This window comes from Lepidochelys kempii, chromosome 1 (assembly GCF_965140285.1).
Source record: "Lepidochelys kempii isolate rLepKem1 chromosome 1, rLepKem1.hap1, whole genome shotgun sequence".
Classification (NCBI taxonomy): Eukaryota; Metazoa; Chordata; order Testudines; family Cheloniidae; genus Lepidochelys; species Lepidochelys kempii.
In genome coordinates, this window is record NC_136380.1 from 186,301,565 (window position 1) to 186,318,745 (window position 17,181).

Below are 17,181 nucleotides of genomic sequence, written 5' to 3' on the forward strand. Positions count from 1 at the left end.
TTTGTTAAAACTTGTGTTTTTTTTAAACAAAAAAATGTATGTTTTGTTACGGTTGGAACAAAACCACATTCTAACCTCCCAAACTAAACCCCACCTTGTTTCAGCATAAAAAAACAAAAGTGAAAGAAAATGGGTGTTTCTGCCACCAAAATGAAATTTAAAAACAAGCTTACCTGAAAACCAAAACATCTCCACCACCATGAATTTTTTCACAGACATTTCTGACCAAAAAAAAGCCTTTTTTTTTTTTTTTAAATTAAAAAACTGCTCTAGTCCTGAGTGTTTTAGGGGAAAGCAGCTGCATCCGGACCTCAGTGTAGATCTCGTTGGGCACATCCACGGTGTTCAAGGAGTCAGCAGGTCTCCAGGCCACATTGTGCAGTCTGGGTACTGCCCAGCGTAAAACTCCCACAGGGTTCTCTGCTACACACTCAGCATTGCGGTTTGCCCCACAGACCACTCCCCCCTGCGCTTCAGATGCCACCTCTTTGGAGCTGCAGTGGAGGATCTATCCCCATGGCCCCTGCGCATGCACCTGCCCACCTGTGCATGGCCATCCTGCTGCAGATAGTCTCTGTTTTAGAACATTCCTTGCACTCCCCTCTCCTGCTTGAGTCCATTTAGGGAAATGTGGTGGGTGGGAAGAGGAATTTGTAATTGTGCAAATGCCTGAAAATGTGATCCTTAAATGTGTGCTTCAGTTTCCCCAGCCACAGAATGGAGGTGCTGACAAAGCAGTTTTACAAAAGGTTGGCCAGATTCTTGCACTGTCAATAAAAATTGTTTTAGTACTGAGGTGCCACCCATGTTCTTTCCGAGATTGCACACAAATGGAGAACCAGGAACACAAGGCCAAAGAAATGGGCGGCTCCTTCCTGTTTTGAACTTTGATGGGATCTGTAGGAGTGTGTTCTACGGCAACTTCTGTATTAGCCAGCTCTCTGAGCAAGCCAGGGCAAGTTATTCTGCCACACCACAGTGGCTGTGCACGCTGGGACCCAGAATGAGAGCAGAGCTATGCCAGCAGAAAACCTAAAGCCAGAATTCACCTAGAAGTGAGTGGCTCTAGAAAGTTCTGGGAAGTCAACATTAGCCTTTCCTCTGACCCCACTATAGCTGCCAGCCTCCTGGGTTGCTTATTACGTACTTCCCTCACCAAAACTGTGCCAAATGCATGGTTAGAATCCAAAGGCCAGATTACATCTCAATTTGACACAGCTCAGATGCCATTCAGAAGCTACCTCTTGGCCAGCAGTACATGAGTAGGTGTGCATGAATGAGGAAAAAGAGCAGGCTGAAAGCCCCTATCACACAAAACCAGCAACAAACATTCATCACAATTTCAACACAGTTTACTACAGCTCTCAGGTGTGTTGTATAAAACATGTCTAGTGCAACATAATACAAAGCTCTTTTTTTAAAAAAAATCCCAAACAGGTTTCCACATCATGCATGGACAGAGTTTTCTCTTTGCTTCTTGGCTCGTAACAGAAAGTTAAGCGGAGAAAAGGTTGTTTGAAAAACTTCATGATAAAAGTTGTTGCACGAAGAGTCTGGTTTATTAAAAAAAATATCAATATGTTGCCAGCCCAACTGATAAGTCATATTCCAGGTAAACTGTGTAACCACAAACGCTGCTTTGAGGGAAAGCCCACCTCATGGCCCTCAGGAATGCATCTGCTTAAGGGAACTGAGCCGTGGAAGGGAATGTTTCTGGCCACTGGAGGTCACTGTGTAACAGCTTTCCATGGGAAGGGGGAAGCAATGCCAGTTCGAAAGGATGGGGAGAGATGTAGAGGCTACTGGGTCAATACAGCAGATTTCTAGTGCTCAGCTGAGGAGCAATGTTCTCTTAGGGCAGGAAAGGCTTCTCTTGATGTCTTTTTTTCCTTTTAAAACTGAAATGAGTTGCACTTCCTGCCCTGAAGCAGTATGTACAGGAGATTTTACATTTATAAAACAATACCCACTGGTTTTGGGGCTGCTGTTTGTTTGGGTTTTTTTGGTTAGTTCTTCATTTCCATTCGCTTTTCAATCCTCCCTTCTGAGCAGACCCTCTGGATAGCCAAGGGGGAAGAGTGTCTGAGTGTATATTAGAGAACAATATTATACACACAGGGGGGCTGCTAAGCAGTAACAATTTGATGGAGGGAGACTTCAAGAAGGTATGAGTGAAATGGAGCATAGCAAATTCCTTCCTCATAAGGAAAGGGATCTCTTAAAACTAACGTTAGGTGGACTCCCCCTCCAGTTGAGTGAGACTTTTATGCACATGTATGAAGTATAGACATGCCCCCTCTCCTCCATCTATGGAGAGATTACACAGGGTGTAGATTTCTGTGCAGGCTCTTCACCTGCACTGAAACATCAGAGCATCATGGTTTAACCTACTAGCCCTGCAGAGTTCTCCAAGCAGGGCTGCTCTATCATGGACCTGCCAGCTCCTTCTCTCTTGAGGAAGGATAGTCCAATTGGCTTGCAGAGGGCAGAGGCTGCGGGAATGGTCCCTCACAGACACACAGGGATGGGGAAACAGGGTGTGCGGTATATCCCCACTTGGATTTAGCCACTCCACAAAAGACAAACAACGGCCAAGTTTGCCAGGACATCAAGGAAGACACTAAAAGGCCATTCTAGGCCATCGTTCCCCCCTTCCCCCCCCCCAACATATGCCAAGGATGTGTTAGAGGTGGTGGTTTCCTACACCGGATGTGCTGGGGTACTTGGCTTAGTGAGTAATGGAATTTGGGTGCTCCAATTATACAGAACCCCCATGTGGTTTTTAACCGCTGTATCTTTCACGGAAAGAACAGCACCTACTGCCCCAGCACTTGCTTACAATAGGGGGTTGCAGGGAATAGAGTTGTTCTCCTAGAGAAATAAAGCCAAAATAAAGAAAATGGCACAAAAACACACAAAAGAAGGGAGAGAGGATCTGTTTCTTTCCAGAGGGCATAGTAGCACCCGAGGAGCAAATCCCTCCGGCAGCCTCCTTGCCTGGTTTCAACTCACATTGGTAATTAGTGCAAGTCATTGGAAACAAAATGGAACCTGTCATTAATTCCACACTCCCATTGCGTGGCTGTAACATACTACCCTTGCAGAACAATTCAAATATAATGAATCCCAGTAAATGGAGCCTCCCCCTCCCCTGCTTCCTAAAGTCATTACTTTGGTCAAGCTGACAAGGTTGGATCCAGCTGTCTGGCCCCGTGTGACTAGAGCACACAGGCAGCCCAGTCTCAACCCTGTCACCTCTGAGAGAGCGGCAGTACTGTTTAGTAAAACCGAGGGGGAGGCTTTTGTCCCTGGTAAGCTGGGCTGTCTGGGAAGTCTTCTTCTGGCTAGCGGCAGGGCCAGAGTGTCTCATAAGCCCCAGGCACACACAGTCCTTTGGAGCAAACCAGGCTCTTTTAGTCCTGACTGCAAGTGGCCTGAGCGTCCAATCCTGTCCAAGGACAAGACGACACCCCCCAAATGAAGCCCCGCATACATGCTAAATCCTCAAAGAAAGGAGAAACATTTGGGACGGAGAAGCGGCTGAGCTAGCCTCATCTTTGAGACAGACCTCACTGAAACCCAGCTGCCCTCAAAGTGCAGTTCTGGTCCTGTTCACTTCAGGATAGTGAGCAGCTGGCTCAGTTCACCTTGGAGAAAGATTTTGTTCACTACAACATGAAGTCCAAGGAGGGGCGAACAAAATCTATTTCAGGAAATGAATACTTTTACTCCAAAAAGAGCCCCAGGATACCCAGACCAGAGCGCTGAATGAAACTGCTCTGGGAGCTGCTCACGGGGCAACGGGGAGGGAAAGACGACAGTCTTTGGGTAACAAAAGCATAAGCCTAAAGGATAACAAGTGATGAGAACAAAAAGAGGGAAATCCACTATGTACAGCAAGCACGTGGACTGTCCATCCATCTCTGGACTAGTTTTGTTATCACAGGTGCTTGAGGAAGACTCAGACCCTCCAATCCCAGAGCTGGGGGACTCTGAAGGACTCAGTCGCGGAGTCAAAGAACAGATGCTGAAACAAACTAAACAAGAACATCAAAACCTCTCCGTTCCTTTGGGTTCCAGGTGTGTCTTTGCCCCGTCTCTCTCTCTCTCTCTGTGGGTCAGTCTCGGCCTCTCCCCTTTAGTCTATAGTTCCTGGGTGGATGCTGAGGACGGGCGGCTCCAGGCAGGTGGGAGAGTAGTTGAGGTGTGGCTCTTTGATCCACAGCAAAGGGACCCCATTTTTGCCCTCTGAGTTCTTGCTGGAGTTCCTGCTCTTGAATCGCACCAGCAGGATGGCAATGACCAGGATGCCGAAGATGGGGAAGGGGTAGAAGAACACGAAGTAGAAGAGGGCATCGTTGGAGCAGATGGTGGACTGCAGAGTGGAGCCTGAAAGCAGAGACAAAACAAGGGAAAAAACTGAACACCACTGAACGCTGAATCTTGGTCATCACCACCACTAGCCAGAGAACTGTCAAAGAGACGGTGATAACAGACTAGTGTGAAGATGGGGAGGCATCAAGCTCAGAGTGGATTTTCAAATCTCCTCCTCCCCACAAAGGTGCTCTTTCCCTCAGTAAATGTCAGCTGGAGGGGGCTTGTTTTCCTTGCCTGACACTTATTCCTTTATATTAGACTCATATTCATCTCTGTACTCAAGAGGTGGGGTCAGGTCATATTTTACTCCCGTCGTGCAACCATTCAAACCTAGAAACTTTTTTTTAAATGGAAGCTGAGATTTTCACCAAACCCCACGACTCTGGGACCTGGGGCTTTAAGAAAAACACCAAATATTACAAGACTCGGCAACACAAAGCAACAATATCTCAGGGAAAGTTTCACCTTTTATTCTGTTCACCAGTATAAAGTAGCTGAACCCTGCAACTTTCATCAGGAGGACTCGCACCAAGCTAGCTTAGTCTAAAGAGCCTCTGAGTTTGTGGATGCTGGGGTTTGACTGAAAGGAGACAGTGATACTTCTGCCCTCTCCAGCTCCAATCCCAAAGGCTGCACTGATCTACCTTCCAGACAGGGCTCAGATCCTGCTCTACCACCTATTCTGGAAGAGCTTTCTATTTAAAGGGACAGTGCCCCAATGCAATACAAAACCCTATTTATGGAGATTCCTATACGAGTCACACCCATGGCTGGGTGCTCTGCTTTGTCTTGCATGGCAGGGAGAGATGATGGAATAATGTACAGACACACCACAGCACACAATGCAACTGGCTCACCCAATAACTAGCCTGATATTCTTAGCTCTGATGCAGCCGCACGATTTGGTGCTTGAGGGAGTGATTTACCCAGAGCAGATATTTTTTGGTATATTTATGTCCCAGGTATTCCATGCCCAGGTGACAGCAATCCTCCTCAGGGGGAAATGGAGGGGTTGGGGAAGGGAGTGTGGTGCAGCCACATCTTAATTCTCCCTCACCACCCTACACATACATTTAAGTCCCTTATTTGAAGAGACAGACCTTGGTCTCAGTGACACACAGGGATCTACCACTGTGGTGTGTCCCACCTACCACATTTGTAAGTCAAGTGGCTTTTTTACTTCCCATTCCACTGGGAGCAGAAAGGGCGGAGTGGCTCACTAGCATGAGTGCTTAATACTCAGCCTCACTCATGCTTCTACCTCTGTGATCCATTCCCCGATCTCCAATGGGCGTGCCCATGGAGCCTCATTGCATCGCATATTCCAAAAGACAGGGATAGCTTGAACTAAGATTCCCCATCCTCAGCTCCGAAACATGTCCTACCGAGGAAATCCGGCAGGGAAACCAGAAAGGATAGCTGGCATCTCAAAGGGCCCGCCCCATGCACCTGAAATGCCAGGGGTGACAAGTGAGCTGTCTGCAGCTCCAAGCACTGCAAAATCCACAGGACTTGCATCCAAAGCCTGTTTGCACCTTCTCACCCTATGCGCTGGAAAAGGAAACTGGAAATGCTGGACAGTTCAGCCCAGTGCACACTGGCTCTCAGAGCAGAAGAGAAGAAAGCAGCATGTGTGTCAAGCTCCTCAAAAGTTCCCGGCAAGTCAGTCAGGCACAAGCGTCTCCCCTATAGAAGACAGTGCAGCCTCCGGCTGTGCAGCTGACCCGTAGGATGCTGGATTTTATGCTGATGTACAGACAGTAGCTGGGAGCACCTGGGTCACTAGAGTTTGAGGAACAGGCTCATTCTAAACCCCTATGGACATTAGCCAGTGTCACAAAGCCAGCCACCTCAATTCAGGGCTTCTGGCTGTTGCTTCTCAGGGATGAGGGAGGGGTCATGCAGGTCAGTGACAGACATTATGCTCCCAAGCTCCAGCACTGCCCGGCTTTTAATTGTGTTTCTGTCTTTTTTGGTTGTCAGTGAATACAGCGCTGGCGAAAGGCACCAGGGTTGGACACTCTGATGAATAAGTCCCTCCTTACCCACCGGAAAGGCACAGCATAAGCCACTTCAACTGCACTGTTGCCTCTGCCTGCCTCACCCCTAACCTGAAGGAGCCTCTTCAAGGCAGGACAGGACAATCCAGTCTCCATGGTCCATTCAATCCTTGGCCTCTCTGCCTTGATTGCCAACAATGGGGGGCCACTGGTGTCAATGGTGGACAGGAGTCCCCTACGAACTAGATTGAAACCCACCAACTCACAACATAGGGGACACGAGACAGGAATGACTTTGGGTTATTCCCCATCTGAATCTATGGCAGAAGTGAAAGGCTCCATTATTAGCCTCCTAGCATGATGCCAGGAAGGTTGTAGGGCCTGGGGAGAACGTTTGCACAGATATATTAACATACACTTCTCTGCACAGTCCCATGCCTCAGTCTCCCCGGCGGCCCCGCCCCACCTCCCCGTTGGAGCCGTCTGACGTCTCACCTGTGTCCTGCACGTGAATAGTGACAGTGCCAGACTCCTCCTCAGTCAGCCTGTACCACACCCCTTTGGGATCAGGCAGCCACTCCTCCACGAGGCATGAGTAGTTGCCAGCATCAGCAGGGCCTGCCTGCAGCACCGTCAGTCGGTAGAGGACAGAGGAGAGCCTCTGGAAGCGCAGCCTGCCTTCAAAGCGGCCTGCCTCCTGGCCAAACACTGCATCCGGGCCCACGCTTAGCAGGGCCTCCCTCTCCTCCTCTTCCTCCGTGCCATGGCCTCCTCCCTCTTTCATCCTCAAGTTGTACCAGGTCACAGCAAAGTGGGACTCTTGGCTGGAGCGGGACAGAATGCTGCAGTCCAGCGGGAAGGGCTCCTTCTCCAGCACCGTGAGGTTGGAGATGGCGGTATCCACCTGCAAGGTGGGATCTGACAGTTCGGAGACATTCATTAATGAAAGCGGAGAGAAAAACAGAACAAACACTGTCTGAAATGGCTACCCCTTTCCCGCCCAAGTGCACAGCCACGGTGGGGGTGGGTGAAGCACAGCCCCCAGGCTAAACGCAGCCTATCCCTGGCCACTGTACCATTTGTGGCCATCCCGTGCAAATATCCCCAGCGAACAATGCTTCATTTTGATCAGAGGGTCGAAATGTGAACTTTTCTATAGCTCAGTTAGGCCTTGTTTGTGCTATCCAGACAGACCCTGGCAGCAACCTTCCAGGAAGAAGTGTGCATGTGCATATACTGTCATATGGAAAAACGGTTACATCAAGGTAATTCATTTAGATGCATAAAGAAATAAGGAACTCCAAAAAATTACAGTTCTCCTATATTCACTCACATTGTGTATATTAAGGAACAATACTGCTCCATCATTAATGTTGCAAATAAACTTACATTATAAGTCTGATCTTTTTCTCCTGAGTTCTAAAATTTACAAAAGCCATCATATTTTTGGCCTCAATACTGATAACTCTGATCTGGGGCCAAGGTTGATTTTTTCTGAAAAAGCAAAAAGTGAATCGGACAATGGGTTCCTAAATCACGATGATCCCCCAAAACAGAGGTGTTAAATACAGTTTCAAGATTCTCAGGGTTGTCGTTTTCTGGGTTGTTTTTTTTTTTTTTTTTTGGCCACTTTGCAGCAAACAAAGGGGAGGGATAAAGCTAGCTTCACCAGTTCCCCTAGCTGAGATCCAGGGCCCAGGACCTAAATTTAGTTGTTTAAAATCTGATTTCAAGAACAATTAATATTTGATTTAGTAACATCATCAAGGAACATGGGCTCTGGAGAACCTACCACAGCACCCCAAAGAGCTGCCGGAGATCTAAGTTTCCATTTAAAGATTTAAGAATGCAACTTCTAGCCCTTCTCTTTATACAGACTGAGTTCAAAGTGCAACCAACTACAAGGGAATCTTTTCAATAGAAAAATAATTTCTCCTCAGAAGCTTGGCCGGAGGTTCCCCCTCCTGGAGACCTCAGCAGGTCCAAAGGAAATAGGGGACTTCCCCTTTGATCTCTTCCTATGCAAAAGTACACCCGTAAGCCCCACTCAGCTTTTCTACCCTGTAGGCCATCTAAGTTCCATTTAAGGGAGCACAGCTCCTGTGTAGACTTCAGGAGGCTATTTTGGCTGGCTCCTGGGGTCAGGGGCTAATTTTGGATCATTTTGGGTGGGAAGCCTGTTACAGGCTGTGTGGGGATCTTCCTGGAACCTACCAAGGTCAGCAGGGAGCCCTTAGGAGCCCTGATGAGCAGCCCAAGGTTCATGGGATCAGGGGAGGTTCTGAGATTCCTAAAGGCCATGTCTACACTACAAAGTTAAGTCGATTTTATGTAAGTTGACATCGAGCCTCCGATTTAAGCAAGTCGATCTTGCGTGTCCACGCTATGCTCATTGTAGCGGCGGAATGCACCCTCACTAGCAGGGCTTGCATTGATGCCTGGAGCACTGCCCTGTGGGTAGCTCTCCCACAGGGCATGTAGTGGAGTGGAATTTTGGGTTGGGCTTGCAATGCCTTATGAGACCAAACATTTGTGCGGGTGGTTACGGGAACAGAGTATTAGCCTCCTATGATGCACTTTCCCCCCTCCCTCCCTGAAATCAACCGCAAAAAAACCAAGCCTTTTTCTCGCCTTTTTTTGGTAGGCCTGGGTTACCCGTGCAGACGCCGTAGCACGATAAGCATGGACCCAGCTCAGCTGTATGCTGTTGTTGTAAGCATTACCAACACCTCACGCCTTATCCTGCAGTATTTGCTCAGCCAAAGTAGGAGCCGCTGCATGGAACAATGTGATACCACGCTAGCAGCCCTGCTGGAAGACACAGAGCGGAGCAATTCGCAGTTGCTGGAGACAGTCACGCATCATCTTTACATGGTGGAGCGCTGCTGAGAAGCCAGAAACCAGGGTAATAAGAAGAGCACATTGAGGGCTCTGTGTCTCCGGGAGGCTTTGAAAACGAGTTTCAGCAACGAGCCAGAATAATGTGACACTTATCTGTGTTCCTTACCAAACTGTCCACTTCATTGCATTTTCTCCCTGTAAATTCCACCCACACTAACCACTGTGTGTTGAATGAATAAAGAGCCTTTTCTCCTCAATATGTTAAGTTTTATTATGAGCACAAACACACAGAGACAGCAAAGAAAAGTAAGATAACCTGGGGCAAAAGGGCTGATAACACCGTGGGGGGAGAAACAAGGATGGCTTGCTTACAGATGCACTGCAATAACAATCAAAGGTGTGGGAACGGGCGCCTTCTGGTCCTTGTACCCTCCCCTGGTGTTGAGTGCAAGGGATACCGAACTTTCCTCCCCCGCCTCATAGGACGTTTGGGGGAGGAGGATGTAGAACTGGGCGATGATGGCAACAGGTTCAGCATAGGCTGCAGAGGGATTCTACCATCCAGCTGCCTTTCTTGAACCTCAACCAGACGCTTCAACATGTCTGATTGCTTCTTCATATTCCGCAGCATCTCTTCCTGCTTGGCACGCTCTTGTTCCCTGCATGCTCTCCTGTCCTCCCTGTCCATGCCCACGTTCTCAGACAGTGTGATCCTCCATGCGCTGCACTCTGTCTTGTCACTCTCGAAGGCGCGCATTAACTCCTGGAACAGGTCCTCCTGAGTCTTCTTTTTCCGCCTTCTAATCTGGGAAAGTCTCTGTCCCGGTGTGGAGGATGTGCCAACGGACAAGGTTTCAGCTGCAAGGAAGACAAAACACTAGGGTAGCATTAACAGTGCATATATTGTTTCTGGTGCAAGGTTAATTTTTTTTTTTTTAAATAAAAAAAAACACCCCTCAATGCACTTCCCTGCAAACCACAACATAATCACAACCACTGGCTACTGAAAGAGTCAGTTTGCTGCTCCAGCCATGGTGAGTAAGGCCAGGAGGCATGGGCGAGAAGTCTTGTGCTGCAGCTTTTGTGAAGACATCCTTGGGATCACTGGTTGGAGCTTGACAAAAGCCCCCTTGCCCCTAGAAACCTGGATGGTGCTTGAGGACAGGCCGCAATGTAAAGCCCCCCAAATAGTTTGGTTTTTTTACAGAAGTGGCACTGGGTTGGGGTGGGGAGGATGGAGACAACTAGGAAGCTGCCCTCCCTGCCTTTTTTAAATACTGGTTGCAATATGCAGTGATCCCTTCCAATCACAACCACGGCACGTTTGGCAAAGTGTGGTTGTACGACCCAGATTTCACCAAACGGGGGGTGTATTACTTGTTGAATTGTTTGTGGTTAAGGGCTAGCATTGAAAGCTTCCCCATTTCCCCTACGTGATCATATGTAATATCACTCTCCTGAGGGTTACAGAGGTGGCAGGGGAGCAGATGCTGCAAGTGTTTGGGTACAGACCTGGTCCTTATGCTGCAATGATGCCAGCAGAGTTAATACTGGAGTGCCATGGGAAAGTGTCCTACTGTGATGAACAAAACAAGGCAGCCCTTCCCAGAAACCTTCTGCAAAGGATTGCAGAGTACCTCCATGAAAGCTTCCTAGAGATCTCCATGGAGGATTCCCGGGCCATCCCTGTGCACATAAACAATCTTTTTCAGAGAGCACCCTCTGTGTAGCTGGAGTGGTCATCAATACCCACTACACCTACCTTTTTGTTCAGATTAAACCTAAAAAATAACAGCATGTAACCCCTACAGTTTGATTGGAAAGGTGTACTCACCAGAGGTGCCTTCCCTGGCATCACGCTCTGCCGCCGACTGGTCCTGTGAAGGGGGTGGGCTCCAGGGCTAAAAACAGTTCTTGGCTGTTGGGGAGAATGGATCCTCTACTTGTCTGCCTCACATTTCCCTCCTCCTCATCATCAGTGTCCTCCTTGTTGTTGCTTGAGGTCAACTCAGGGCTCCTGGGAGGTATCCACAAAGTGTTTTGGGGTAGTGGTGGGGTCGCCACCAAGAATCGCATGCGGCTTCTCATAAAAGCGGCATGTCTGTGGGGCAGAACCAGAGCGACTGTTCACCTCCCTTGTCTTCTGGTACGCTTGTCGAAGCTCCTTTATTTTCATGCAGTGTAGCCCTTCTCCCCCAGGCCCCGGGTGATCTTGGCATAGATGTCAGCATTTCTTCTACTGGCTTGGAGTTCTGCCTGCACAGACTGTTCTCCCCACACAGCAATGAGATCCATCACTTCCTGTGTACTCCATGCTGGAGCGCGATTCCGACCTTGGGTCTTCATGATCAGCCGTGCTGACAAGCTCTCCACGCTGATCAAACAGGAAATGAAAATTTAAAAGTTCCCGGGGCTTTAACAGGGGAGCGGCTGTTTCCTGTGTACTTGGCTGACGTGCAGCGCAGTTGAAAGTGCTCTCCAGAGCAGTCACAGCAGAGCACTGTGGGACACCTCCTGGAGGCCAATTCATTTGAATTACACAACGCAGTGTCTATACTATCCCCATGTCGACCTGTGGATGTCGAATCAAGCGCTACATCTCTTGCAGAGCTGGAGTACAGAAGTCGACTTTACAGGCCATTTAGGTCAGCGGAAGGGACTCGGTAGTGTAGACACATACATTATTAAATTGACCTAATGCAGCTTATGTCGACCTAAGTTTGTAGTGTAGACCAGGCCTAAAGCTGACAAAGCGGTGGAATAGGGAAGAAAGTCTCCACTCCCTTTGATCCTCTTCATGGACAATGGGGAGTAGCTGAAGTAGGAGGGACTTTTTCCCTTCATTCTATCAACTCTCAAAGTCTGCCACCTGCATTTCCCACGCCCCACTTCCTGCAGGCATTAAGAAGATAATAGGAATGTGGCTCTCCTACAACTCTCTACAGCATCCTGAGAGTCTAAAGAAGTTCACAGAAGTGGGACACTTTTTTTGTGGACCTGAGGTCTGCAGCATCAGGACTTCCGTCTAAAGGGCAGCAGGTGGTGTTTGCAGCTAGCAGGATCCCCTCCCCCAGGCCTCCCAAGCATTGCTGGATCAGGGCCCTTAGGGTTTACAGGAACAGGGCACCTTTCTAGCAGTTCTTAGGTATTTGAGATGGTCCTAAGGAAATTCTCATATAAGAAACTTCATGCATGTGATGTAAGGCTGCAAGTATATGTCAATGGTTTGAGTTTGTGTCCTTCAGGGAGGCCGCAGGAGGAAATGGAGAAGACAAGCCTTGAGATTCTTGAGATTTCTAAGATACACACAAGCAAGGCAAATCCAGGCCTCCTCATAAAGCAGCAAATACAGGAAAGGCAAAAACCCAGTTTTCCTCCTTTTTGCAAGTTACCTACGAGAGTATTTTCCAATTGCTCACAACTACTGAGTCCCAAAAAATAAGAACAAAGAGATTCTTTTTCATGGAAGAATGAGTCACATGCTAAGTTTGGAGCTTTTCTTCAGCCATTTTTGAGTTACTTGTGAGCAAAAAGAAGTTGCTTTTCTTTAAACCTAAATCAATGTAGTCCTCTTCCCCTATCTCCCCACACCCATCCAACGCAACACACACTTCCACTGCTCAAAAGGGGCTAAAGGGATTTCCTGCTACACTTTGCTAAAGCATTCATCTCAGGGCTTCGATCAGGCTGGGAAGTTTCAGCCCAAATGGAGATCTATAAATAATCTTAGTTATAGTATGTGTAATCTACGTAGTAATTCCCTTGGAGACATGAGGACCTTTCTGCTCAAGCCATGTCATTTGGAAGAGTTTCCCAAGCCAAGATTTCATGGATATGATTTTCATAATCCCCGAGACAGCATTTTTTCCCTTTAGGGCACAAACCCTCTCCACAGGTAATTACATCCCTGCCACAACCTTTCCAGTCTCCTGACATTTTGCCAGCAGCATTGCACATAACCAGGGAGAAGTCCCAATGAAATATCCTGGGGATCTGTGTAAAAACAATCAATGAATGTATTCCCAGGGGCTTAAATCCAGAAGGGAATATTATGATCGTCTAGTGTGACCTTTTGTCTAGCACAGGCCAGAGAATTTCAACCAGTGATTCCTTCATCAAGCTCAATAATTTCTGGCTGAACAGAAGCATTTCATTTAAAAAGACATCCTGTCTTGATTCAAACACTTCAGAGGATGGAGAATCCACCACTTCCCTCGGTAAGTTGTTCATTACCCTCACTGTTCAAAATGTGTGTCTTATTTCCAGTCTGAATTTGTCTGGCTTCACTTTCCAGCCAGGGGCTCTTGTAATGAGTGAAAGGCTTCAGACATACACCTCCTGCAAAGCAGGCACAGGCTCTGGAAAGGCTAAGGAAGGGTTCTGTTCCCACTGTCACTTTGTTGTACATGGCACGAGTGTGTATTTGGCAGCAGCAGGGAACACAGGAACTGCCAGACCAGATTAGACCAGTGGCCCATCTAGCCCAGTAGCCTGTCTCTGACAGCAGCCAGCACCAGATGCTTCAGAAGACAGTGCAAGAAGCCCCAAAAGTGAGCAGTTATGAAATAATCTCCTCCCAGGAGAAATTGCTTCCTAACCCCCTCATCAGGTAGAGGGCCGGGAGTTCTGTTCCCAGACTGGACAAGTCACAATATTGCTCTGCTTCAGTTTCTCCATCTGTAGTGTGGCGACAATCCATCTTGCTAAACAGCTTGGATAAAAGCTCCAGTCTGAATGCCTGAAGAGGTTTTCAACCCATGTAATTATCTCCCATCAGATGCTCATGCAAGATCATAAGGTCCCTTTAAACAGATCATGATGTCACACAAGGTCGCACTTTAAACTAGAACATTAACACCGTGTAAAATATATGCAATGTAAGTCATCTGAATGATTGAAATGAAAAAATATCTAGATATAAATTCCGCGCTCTCCATCTCCACCCCCTTGCTGCACCTTGGGGTCAGGGTGGTGCTGGTGTTTTAAAAAAATTCATAGGCCCTCCAGCAACATCAGAGAGGAAGACAACCAATCCCCAAATCCTATTAGAGGATTGCTGTGTCTGCGGTACCCCATGTTCTCCCTCCAGATTAGCATGGTGGCAATGAAGGGACACAGAAATGTTAGCTCAAGCTGTTGCTGCTGCCAGCCCTGCTCCCCCCAGCTCCGCTGCAGTGCATGGGGTGAGGGAACAAAGGAGAGAAAGAAAGAGGGAGTTGGCAACGGGCATGAAAGAGTCACACGGCCGCCATTCCCTTCCCTCCCTCCCTCCCTCCCTCCCCAGCATGCCCAAATCAGTCCTGAGCTGGTGGATGAAGATGCAGGCTGGACTGAGATATGGCTCCCTCACATGCCCACTGGAGATGGGGCTGCCAAGTGGTCATGTTTGGGGAGTGCTTTGAGGTGGTAGATGTGCCATTATAACAATGAATAGTCAGTTACGCCATTTCTCACAATGTGGGAGATTTCTGGTTTCAGGGGGGTGATGAGGAGAGGCCTGGCAAGCCAGGTTAGGACCCTCACAATTTGGGAGGGAGAGGAAGGGTCTCTCTCTCTGATGCAGCCCCAGAGCCCAAGGAATGTGACCCAGAGGATCCAGTTACCTGGCTGTTTCACAGTGACAGTAGTCAGCCCAGAGAGGTCTTCTGCCCTTTTGTACCACTGGTTGCTGGGATCCAAGAGCCACTCCTCGACGCGGCAGTCATAGGCTCCGCTGTCTTGCACCACCACGTTCTGGAGGGTGAGCAGGTACAGGCCTGGGGAAGGGCTCTCCAAATGTAGCCTGCCCTTCAGGTCGCTCAGTGCTGCCAGATCTCCGTACTGCAGAGTGGCCTGGCGGCTCAGCCGTGCCACTGCCTCTTTCTCTGGGTGGCCAGATTTCCACACGTACCATTCCACCGAGAGCTGCGAAGCGGGGCTGGTCCGGTTGGTGACGGCGCACTCCAGTGTCACCCACTGGTTCTCCAGAACCGTGATGTTCTTCTGGGTCTGGTTCACCTGTAGACGATTGTCTGGGGGGAGGGGAAAAACAGAGACCAAAAAAAAAGCACGATGACATGACTGCAACAACTGCTGTCCTTCCTCACCCCAATCCCTTCCCAGCTGTGTGTGCCTCCTCACTCACGCCTAAAATCAGGCTCTCAGCTCCCCAGAGCTTCCTTTTGTTCTGTGAACCATCTAACACAATTCTGGGTGTGGTAAAAAAGATAAGGCTAGGATTTTCAAAGAAGCCAAAGGAAGTTCATTTGAATCCCTTTGAAATTCAATGGAATTTGGGCACCTGATTCTCTTAGTGCCCCTTTTTTCTCAGGTGAAATAAATACAGTCACCCAATCCCCATGGTGTGGAAGGCCAGAGAGGTACTGGAGACACAGCAATCCTCTAACAGGTTCTGGGGATTTAGAACGTGCCAACAAGACTATCTGGAGCTGAAGGGGTCACACCTGGTGTCCCTAGATTAGGAATTTCTCCTCAATTTGACCTACAACTTAATTGACACCGAGGGTGGCTGCAATCAGCTGTGTATGCACATAATATGTATATCCCAGCCTCCTACCAAGCTGCCAAAGCAAACCCTCAGAAAGGGCAGGGTTTGAGCTTCCCTGGTACAGTAAATGCTCTGTCATGACAGAACAGAGATGGGTGCTAAAGGGTCTCACATAACACTGAGTGGCATAAGGTTTAGGGGTGTAAAGTCAACAGTGGGTTACAACCCTCCTCCTCCCATCACACATAGGTCCCCAGGCACGTAACCCCCTGCAACCACCCGTTGATATCTGTACTTCTTTGGACCAGAGTTTGAGGATCCATGGAGTACTGTGAACAACTGGGTCTGGTGACCATTTGGCCCTCGGGCCATATACTCTCGTCTGTGGTGTTTCATGGCCTGGATAAATAGACATGGTAACACCTGACCTAGAGGTTGGAGACTGGCTACACTACAGCTGTAGGATAACTGCTCTGTCCTGCCTAGGCCCAGACTGCTGAAATGCTGAAGGACTGATTACCAGTCAAGGATTATGAGTTGAACCCCTCATCTGCATGATATTATCCTTCTGCAGATCTGCCTCCCAGCGGTGCTCTTCCCTCCTCTTCCCCTAGACCTAGAGGGTATTCTTTCTCAGCTGCAGTCACCCCCACAGGGTACTCTTCACATGCAGAGGAAGCTGGAGTCCTCTAGCTGTCTGGGCAAGGCAGGTTCCTCCTCCAGGAGGAGGCCCGGATAATATGCCTCTGGAGTGAGACCTGGATGGGGGAAGCTGTCAGCCTTTAAAGATCCTCCCTCCCCACCCAACCCCACATAAACAGCCCTCCTCCCCTGCATATCCATGGTTGAGGACCACTTTGGCGGAGAGGAGCAGGATCCTGATTAATTCAGTACATCCTTATTACCTCCGTTTCCCATCGCTGCCAATGACATCCTCTGCCATGGAAACCACCAGCAGAGCAGAGTTCTCTCTCCCTGGCAGCCAGCTTCTCACCTCATTAAACTCATTACTCATCTCTCATGCAGAGTGCAAGAGAGCCGAGACACGCTCCCGTTGGGACATTGGCAGAGAGTAAAATCAAACTGGATATGAAAAAGCCCTGCATGCAGAGCTCTGCCAGGCACACACATGCCTGCTCCCTCTCATTAGGTCGCTAGTTGCCACTCCAGCAGCAGGACACTGTCTCAAACAGGAGTTACACTCTTACTTAACATTGACATAGGAGGAGCAGTCCCATGTAGCTAAGCCCAACCTCAACTTGACCACTTTTCCTTGTCAAGACAAAGCCACCAACAACTAAAGGCGTCTTCAAGCCCTTCTCCAGAAAGATCCATCCAATGAGAGCTGTGCTGATCCCACCTCTCCACCCCCCCCAAAACCGATCCTCTACTTTCAACACAATGTAAAATGCCCCAGCCTGTCCACACCTCCCTCTTCAAGGCAGATCCCCTTCCGTTGTGTCCTCACTCCGACAC

The 17,181-nt window shown here is 48.7% G+C and overlaps 1 protein-coding gene across 4 annotated transcripts in view; it reads right to left on the reverse strand.

Annotated features, from left to right (window-relative positions):
• Positions 1 to 1,334: 1,334 nt before the first annotated feature.
• The window catches only part of IGSF3 (immunoglobulin superfamily member 3), a 162,565-nt gene continuing 146,718 nt past the window's right edge, over positions 1,335 to 17,181 (reverse strand). For 3 of the 4 annotated variants that reach the window (XM_073304574.2, XM_073304603.2, XM_073304565.2), the window contains 3 exons: positions 14,822 to 15,229; positions 6,873 to 7,295; positions 1,335 to 4,389 (listed from right to left, as the gene is read on the reverse strand). In XM_073304574.2, the coding sequence (XP_073160675.1) occupies positions 4,139 to 4,389; positions 6,873 to 7,295; positions 14,822 to 15,229 (1,082 nt within the window). In that variant the 3' untranslated portion in view covers positions 1,335 to 4,138. Of the gene's footprint in view, positions 4,390 to 6,872; positions 7,296 to 9,463; positions 10,077 to 14,821; positions 15,230 to 17,181 lie in introns of those variants that run through there. The other variant, XM_073304593.1, reaches the window with a different exon arrangement.